The sequence below is a fragment of the Odontesthes bonariensis genome, chromosome 1 (assembly GCF_027942865.1).
Source record: "Odontesthes bonariensis isolate fOdoBon6 chromosome 1, fOdoBon6.hap1, whole genome shotgun sequence".
Lineage (NCBI taxonomy): Eukaryota > Metazoa > Chordata > Actinopteri > Atheriniformes > Atherinopsidae > Odontesthes > Odontesthes bonariensis.
Genome location: NC_134506.1, coordinates 26,242,234 through 26,251,214, shown reverse-complemented (window position 1 = coordinate 26,251,214; position 8,981 = coordinate 26,242,234). Strand labels below are relative to the sequence as shown.

At 42.9% G+C, this 8,981-nt stretch overlaps 1 protein-coding gene across 1 annotated transcript; it reads left to right on the top strand.

The window, feature by feature from the left end:
- The first annotated feature begins 968 nt into the window (after positions 1-968).
- On the top strand, positions 969-8,564 carry rcn1 (reticulocalbin 1, EF-hand calcium binding domain). The gene is made up of 6 exons (XM_075462296.1): positions 969-1,507; positions 2,243-2,436; positions 2,559-2,737; positions 6,013-6,073; positions 6,755-6,954; positions 7,249-8,564. Exons 1-6 carry the CDS (start codon positions 1,284-1,286, stop codon positions 7,354-7,356), a joined length of 966 nt encoding a protein of 321 aa, XP_075318411.1. The 5' UTR covers positions 969-1,283; the 3' UTR covers positions 7,357-8,564.
- The last annotated feature ends 417 nt before the right edge of the window (positions 8,565-8,981 follow it).

Here is an 8,981-nt window from a genome sequence, read left to right as displayed (position 1 = left end):
GACCTTTGGATGACCTAAAAAATAATCTTTAATATCTCAGAAACCAAAGCAGCACAAACGAAAATTTTAACGGCACAAACCAGCACAAACGGAGCACTAACCGATCAATCTATTTGCTTGAATTTTTCACGTGGGTGGGGTGTCAGCTTCACTCAGCTGTCCCGACCAGGTTAGGTTCAGAGAGTCTGTTACTCCGGTAACTGACCGTGAGGTTAAGTTAACTCTCTTTGTGAAACAGGCTAGAGTTACCCCTCTTTCTCGGGGTTGAGTTACCTCCCTTTGTGAAACGGAAAACTCAGGGTTTCCCTCATTTCAGGGTTAACCTACTCAGAGTTTTCACTAAACCTGCTACGTGAAACGGACCTCTGGTGTTTATTCACAGATATTGACAAACAACGTAATGCAGGAATCAACCACACGTCTCACAGATAACATGAAGTCTTAGCAGGTGCGGTTAGTCCTGATATTAATGGGCAGCATTTTGTAAACTATCACTGTGGTCATTGCGGACATGTTGCAGCCATCTCAGTCAAAATTAACAAATGTTTTTCATTAAATGGTCAAATGTCTCATTTTCAACCTTTTGGCATGCTCTCGATGTTCTATTGTGAATAGAATATTGGTTTATGACAATTCCTGCATTGTTACTTACATTTCAATGCATAGGAGCTTGGTTTTGTGGGGTAATGTTAGGCGAAAAGTGTGCTTGAACTCTATTTATTTATTGCATGTTCATTCGCATACCAACACGAGCAAGTTGAGACAACACTTATGTTCAAACGATTTCATACAAACCACATTACTGCTCCAATCCCCCTGGATTCCTCACTATTCTCAGTCGTCAGCTTGCAACGTGGCGCCTGGTCCCCTCTCCCGTTACGAACGTCCTGCGAACTAATGGTAGGGATCCTGTCATTGGACGAGGCTGCGCCAATAACGAAACGGACACTGTGATTGGCTGTACGTAAGGCGGCAGGAAATCCCGGCTTGGTCGCTTCCCTTTCCTCTGGAAAGGGGATAGATTCACTTCAAACTGTGAATGTGAGGACTGGAGGTGTTTCAGTGGAGTTGTCTGCAGACGCAGGTGCTCTTTAAAGTTTTGTTCGTAGGACATTGCAGCCTCACTGTTTCACACCGCTGTCAAACAGAGAAAGAAAGGTCGGTGTGTAGCGGTTGGAGGAGTGTGTGTCCACAGCCGCTCGCCTACGGTACATTGAAGGGTTACAAGCCGATTCAGGAGCTTCAGTTTGGCCTCCGAAGAGCCATCCTCTGCCCAAAGTCTGATGGCCGGCTTCAGCTTGCTCTGTGCTGTGCTTCTGTGCGCTGGTGTGGCGCATGCGAAGCCAACGATAAGAAAGGATAGAGTTCTTCATCCAGATCCAGAGCTGATCAGGCCAGCCCACGAAGACAATAAGAGCTTCCAGTACGACCATGAGGCCTTTCTGGGCAAGGAGGTGGCCAAAACGTTTGACCAGCTCACTCCTGAGGAGAGCAAGGACAGGCTTGGGTAAGAAAAACGCCTCACCTGCTCTGAGACACAGATAGTGCTGTTGCTGCGTTGCTGTGTGGCGCTTTTGTTTTTGGAAATCACTCACTGTCCCGCTTGCGTGCGTCTCGTCAAACCATCCAGGCTGTGGTTATTAAAATGTAACAACACGTGTCCACGTGTGCCTGAGAGAGATGTGCACGCCAGCAAATCTGTGAGGCTACATTAAACTGCATTAGACACTCACTCATACAGGGTTAACTGCTTTGCAGACATTATAAATAGTCGTTAAAGACGTTTAAAGTGGTGCAATCAGTCTCTATTACAACTTGCACTGACAACCAAATGTGCCACGTGGATTTTGTCAGGGGATTCTTCATTTACTCTGTTGAGTTTTTACAACTGCTGCTTGGTGACGAGTTGGCATTGGATGACAAATCTCCTTCCTGTGGTGCTTAGAGTGGGAGGATCCCTGTAACATCACAACGTGGCAACCCAGGTCTAAGAATACAACACAGCTACACTGCAATTTTTACTCAACTGGGTTTGCCTACTACTCCCACTGAAGCCACCTCCCTTGTAGTAAAAAATTACCAGGACCACATGTCTTCACTGTAGTACCTCTGTGTGCTGTGACAGCTTATTAGAGGGTCAGAGGTGAAACGGCACAAAGATGTCCCTGCCAGCTCGCCATTAAAGGTGATACAGCCCGTATGACTGACGTCTGAGGTCTTCCTCTTTTCTGTCGCCTCTCAGCAAAATCGTGGACCGAATAGACAGCGACGCCGACGGCTACATCACCACAGCTGAACTCAAGGCTTGGATAAAACGCGTCCAGAAGCGTTACGTGTATGAGAATGTCGGAAAAGTGTGGGCAGATTACGATCTGAACAAAGACAACAAGGTCTCATGGGATGAGTACAAGCAAGCCACTTATGGGTACTATCTAGGTACGTCTCCACGTGCTTTAGGCACACTGTCTTTCTTTCTTGGTGTCTTTTATGTGTGTCGTTGGGTATTGCGCTGCTAACTAAAAGTCTGGCGGTAACCTCATTCGAATCCTCCCCGGCAGCCAACCCAGAGGAGTTTCAGGATGCCACAGACCAGTTCAGCTTCAAGAAGATGCTTCCTCGAGACGAGAGGAGGTTTCAAGCTGCTGATCTGAACGGCGACCTGGCAGCGGACAGAGAGGAGTTCACGTCGTTCCTTCATCCTGAGGAGTTTGAACACATGAGGGATATTGTGATTTTGGTAAGTTCTTTGCCAACACGTGGTAATTAAGTGTAATTAGATAGCAGCGATAGTCCATTTGCTCTTTCATTTGAGATTTGAAGAGGGTGCGGTGAAGCCACAGTGAAACTTGGAGGGGGGGGGGGGGGTGGCATGCCCTAAAGTTTGGTGTCATGTAGTTTATCTAATAAGATACTTTGTGTGAATACAGGAACTCATTTGAGTGTAATCTCTCCACTTTAGCAATTGTGCCACTTTTGGATGGCTCCCTGATGAAATTTTTATTTGTCCCAGAAATAATTGAGTTTCTGCATTTTTTTTTTTTTTTTTGGAACAGGCCCGGTGGGATGAGCAGGCTGTCCCATTTAGGACTCAATCTTTAAATATAAATTTGGTTTCGTGGAACATCGGCGCGGTGAATGTTAGCAGTGATGCACTGTGCTGCCGTGTTCATAAAAGTTGTACCACCCATTTGACGCAGTTAATTATTAATCTCTCATTTTTACAATGTCGCTGAATGTTGCCAAAGGACAGCTCAGCCAGAGACGTCTTCACTGATTGTGGCTGAAGCCGACGCAATTGTCGCAGGTTGGAATACTCGCTGAAGCTGCTGCGCTCTCTGTTTACACATCCAATGCAAAAGGGGCTCCTTAATGGTGCGTGTCGTCATCGGGAGAAAGCGAAGGAGACACTTTGTGGGTTTTTGAGAAAGGGCTGTTTGTAGGATAACAGCGCAGAACACTATCAGAGCTTGTTTTGCAGGTTCAGGCAGGAACATGAATTCATCCCACTAAGTGCCAGCTCGACACCCACACACTCATTCACATAACAAGGCGCACTGTTTAAACGTCCAGCCTCAAATTTCTACCTGCTGAGGTCTGCTTGCGTTGCCACTATCTACTCTTACAGGCCAGAGTCTTTCACTACAGTATACACCCACACACACACTGAGCGCCTCCCTAACAGGGCACCTTTTTCTTTAACTTTTATTTGGTGACTTATTGACAGGAGCCCTGTAGCGTAGAACGAGGTGCTGTAAATTGTAACTAAGGTTTTCTTCTTCTCAAATGACGGGCTCACAGCCTTTGAAACCAAGGCCAGAGCTGTTCTTCACGCCAATTTCTTTCATTTAGTTCTGTTCTTGTATGTATGGCTTCATCGATGTCTCTTTCTTTCTTACATTAGCCCATAAAGTTTTGGGTTAAGTGAAGCTCATGAGGTAGTTTTAGGTCAGTGTGTCTACACAGGTCATCATTCCTAAATTAAGGAAGCTGATATTTGGCCAAAAGTAACAATTTAGTTGAATTTTACTGATCATTTTCAGCATTATAAACACTGATATTGTGCAGTTCCTCTCAAGCTGTCAGAACAACTATGTTGTGGGCTGCGGGCTGCGGGCTGTTGGCGGTAGGTCCCGTGGGTTGCAGGGTTTGGAGGCCGGGGAGATGCCTCTAGCCCTTTGTGATGTTCCACGGTCACTCCTGAACAGTTTTTGCTGTGTGGTGCTGCGCATTTTACATAGTCCTGACCGTCTGGGATTGCTGTTGCCATGGGGAAGCGTGATTCATCTGCACTCACGAGAACATCGGTTGGTTTAGGTGGGTGGTACTTGTCAAAGTAAGATGCACATAAATGTCAGGATCTAAGGTAACTTGATAACGATTACTTGTGATTAATTATCGTTCGACGTTGATTTTTAGTACCACGCATATTTGATTATAGGCCTAATTATTATTATTACATAATTACTTATTACATTATTACATATTACAGAAATGTCTTTGTGAATGAGGAAGAAAGCAGTTTATTTAAGCCTGTTACCAACAAAACTACAACCACAACAGGCTTGTTCTTGTCCTCTGAAACAGCAACTTTCCTAGACTTTTCTACACAGATGGATTGGAAATTATTCTGACATTTATTTTTAATTAATTGTGGTCGGCCTACATAATTCCAGTCAGGGGATTCTAATATTTGCGAAAGGCCCAAATACAACATGATTGTCAATCATTTTTCACTTCACCTGTTAGTTATTTGGATGTTTTGGCTGGTCGGTGTATATATTCTTTAGCTCCTTCTGACTCCGCTTAAGGTGGCCGCCAAGAGAGCTACACTGCTGTCACTGTTGTTCGTTGTAAACAGCAAGAATACCACATTTAGGTTACTTAGAGATTAACATTTTTCGTCCATTTACAGGTTTTGTTGACAACTGAAAGTGAATTACTACTTTCATAGCTAAAGGCAATTTTAGTCTACTTTAAGGCAGCTGGATTCTCTTGAGATTTTCAATGTCGTGATCGCCAAACAATCAGTGTTGCCAGTCTTCAATCTATGGGCTTATGCTTTAAGTACATTTAGTTGGACCAGTCAGCGTCGTTGACGTTGCTGGGGCAACACCAGCTAACAGTGGCAGCTCCTGCACAGGTTATCATAGATATCTTTATAACTGTCGGCAACCTTATTTAGTTTTTCGCCTAATCTTATTCGATTTTTTTTTTTTAGTTTTTAGTTTAAAAGCGTCAGTAGGTTAAAGATGCACGTGAAATGAACTTCCGTTATTGTGATGTCATTCTTAAAGTTGTACAAAAGACACATTCTTTGAGTCTTTGTCTGCACAGATCTGCAGCTATGAACATCTTTTATTACATGCAAACCTGCGCAGGTTAAGTGGTTATAGGAAGTGTACGGATGCAATTACTTCTTTTTATTATGGAATATAGAATAAAATAGCCTTTATCGTCTATATATATATATATACAGTGCATACATGTAACGAAAATCCGATTATTCACGAGCTATTAAACGAAAGAAACCACATTGCCATTTAACATTCAGCAGGGCTGCGCGGGGACATCGCACCTGCATCCAGAAATGCGGATGTACTACATGTCACTTTGTGTGTGTGCTATTCCCAGATCCATCACATTTATTTGCACGTGTGTGCGTGTGTGTGTTGTTAACGATGAGCTTGAAAGTCAAACCTTTGAGTAACCACCAAATCAAACCCAAGGTGCATGTGAAAAAACCATTTAGTATCAATTTAAGACTCTTGTTTCCTCGATTGTTTGCTAAAAAGTGCAAATCGTGTCTTAATGCAGAGGGTTGAGCTCTCTTCAGCGACCCCGTAATTGTTGTGTCAGCTATCCAGCTCGACTGTAAGCTGACCCTCACACGTTCATTCACTCGCGCAGCTCGAGGCAACGTGTTTCTCTTTCATTACCCACAGTGCAAGTTCTACGACACTTGACCCTCGCAGTTCCTCGTTAACGACTTCATTAACTCGTTGTGAATTGCAGGAAACGCTCGAGGACATTGACAAGAACGGCGATGGACATGTGGACGAGGACGAGTACATTGGTGAGTCGGAGAATTAAAGGAGATGACGTCAAATTGATTCAAGTAAACAAGTTATGGAGAAGACAACAGTGGCACTGAAGGCATCTGCTAGTCTTGCAGCAAACGGCTCCAAACCTGAGGGGGGAAATGACGCCCCGAGGCAGAGTGGCGGATTAGATAAAGGTCGTTTTGGGAAGAAGCTGACAGGGAAAATCTTTTTGTAGAAGATTCATATTTTCAGATAAGAATTAATATCTGTGCGTGCAGCACAGCGGCTACAGACTTTTATTTTTTAAGATTTATACTGTAACTCCGGCCATGCCGTCAAAGTAATGGGACGTTCTAGCCCCACAAACAGCTGTGTTTCTCAAGCTCTGATGGTGGCCTCATATGATTAAACCCTCATGATTATGTTTGCGATATATACTGTTGTGCACTGTTTTATTTAATTGATCAAAAGTGCTTTTGACTGTGGCCTAGCTGTTAATATCAGTTTCCTTGTAAGCAGCTCACTCTTCTCTTGATTGACCTTAAAATCCCAATCAACAAACACGTACACAATCATTATCGCCATGGTTTTTGAAGAAGATGTCCATTATTCTTTTTTACTTTTATAAGGTTTCTTTGGATTATGAATTCATCACATGAACTGCAAATGGTGCCTTAGAACTGCACTTAATTTGAACGTTCTTCTGCTTTAAGCTGACATGTTTGCGCATGAGGATGGGGGTCCTGAACCAGACTGGGTGAAAACCGAGAGGGAGCAGTTCTCCGACTTCCGAGACTTGAACAAAGATGGAAAGATGGACCAGGATGAAATCCGCCATTGGATTATGCCACAAGACTACGACCATGCCCAGGCTGAGGCCAGACATCTGGTGTACGAGTCCGACCAGGACAAGGTACGCTGTTTTAGCTGATATTTGGTCCTGAGTTTCTGTTTGACATCTTTCCACACTAACCGACCCATTTGAAAATCCTTCTTATACGTTTTATATTTCTTTATATGTTTAGAGGCTTTCTTTTGTTGTTGTTGTCGTTGCAAAGGCACAATACTGAGCACCACCTCTGTGGGACACCACAAACGATATGATCAAAAGTATTTGAAATCATTATATCATCTGCATCTATATCACATGTTTTGATATGCTCCCCGCTAATGCTTGCATATGTTGCCACCCCCCTGTCCTACTCAGGATCAGATGCTGACGAAAGAGGAGATCCTCGAGAACTGGAACATGTTTGTCGGAAGTCAGGCCACTAACTATGGAGAGGACCTCACCAGGAACCACGACGAGCTCTGAGTTCTTCAGATGTGTGTGTGTGTGTACACGTGAGGAGGGCTGTTGAACTCGATCGTCTTCACAGACAAGATTACAGACTCTTCAACTTCCTCTCGTCAATGCGACCACCGCTCTCTCTTTTCCACAGAATGCTGCGACAGACTTCGGCGTCCTTGATTTCAAACAGACGCTGTTGGATGCTAAATGAGAAGCTAAGGCTGGCTCCTCCCAGTAACTTTTGGGGTCTATTGAAATCTTTATATTGATGGTTTGTTTGTTTCTGATATTCAGGAGCAAAGCCGGCCCCATGGACTTACTCCCACATCAATCGGTGCCTTTCAGATGCATCACAGCAGTTTTTTTTCCCTATGATCAGTCTTCGGTAGAATCAGCTATTGTCAGATACAGGAACAGTTTGATAACGATGGTAATGTGAAACTGCAGCTCAGAACATACAGTATGCTTTTATTTATTTATCGGATATGGTTGGAACTTAAAAGTTCGAAAGGAATACAGCGTTCCAGTCTAATTTTTTTTTGTTTTGTCGTTTTTACTCTTTACTGAACGGTTTCTTTGTTTACAATCTTTCCTGGCCTAATTACTAATGTTTTGTTGTTATTTTGAGTTTTAAGTGCTTCAATAACTGTTAACTAACTGAAGTTACTTGGCATGGTTTTTGCACGCATTGGGTTTTAGTTTAGCCTGTGAACAACTCTTTTTCTTATGTAGTTTTAATTGTATTTATTGGTAAACTTAGTCAAACATTTTGCCACACGTAACAGTTTAACGTCACTGATGTCAGCTTTGAGCTTTACCAGTTTACAGTCGTTTAGTCCACCTAAAGTTGTTTAGTTTGTTTTCTTAGCACCCTGCCTCTTATCCACAACACAGCTGAGGAAATTCATTGCTCCCTGTTACGTAACTCCAAAGCCCTTTTCTGTGTTTCTTGAACTATGTTTTGTTTTTTTTTCCAGCGCCACATATTGGTGGTTTGCAAACTCTTGTTTTCTTTTTCTTTTTTTAATGAATTCTTTAAAAGTTGCATAGAACACGACTCATGAAACGCTCTGAGTTTCAGAGTCTAGTCTTTTCAATCCAAACACTGTCAGCTAAAGCCATTTTTTTTTTCCTTTTTTTTCTGTGCCATGTGGGCCTGAACATGTATGACATCCTGCACATGGCTACAAATTCTGCCCAAATAAAAGAAAAAGAATTCCCCGGTTTCCTTCCTCAGTTGCAAGACATGCTTGTTGACTTCGCTGGTGATTCTTTTCCACTCGGTTATGTTTCTGATTATGTTTGTGCTGTATTTGTAATTTGTACGAATTAAGATCAGACCATATTTTATATGTTGTCAATAATGAACTTTGGTAATCCGTAAGGATTTGTATATTCCATCTGCTGTATACAGTATGTTACGGTGGATCAGCGGATACGTAGGTCATCCACTGACTTGATAGTCAGAGGTGTGATCCCAAGCTCCTCCATATATTGAAGAGTCTTTTGTCAAGATACCGCACTGAGCATATGATAAGAGGTGCTAAATGAGTGTTCATGTGAGAAGCACATGGTTAAGCACCTTGTACAACCTAGACAATCTTAGAATGGTACTACATAAATGTGAACAGGTTTCCAAAGGTTATTAA

Coding starts and splice junctions, on each gene's coding strand:
- rcn1 (XM_075462296.1), top strand. CDS start 1,284: ATGGCCGGCTTCAGCTTGCTCTGTGCTGTGCTTCTGTGCGCTGGTGTG. Junction 2,437..2,558: donor CACTTATGGGTACTATCTAG/GTACGTCTCCAC, acceptor CCTCCCCGGCAG/CCAACCCAGAGGAGTTTCAG. Junction 6,955..7,248: donor ACGAGTCCGACCAGGACAAG/GTACGCTGTTTT, acceptor TGTCCTACTCAG/GATCAGATGCTGACGAAAGA.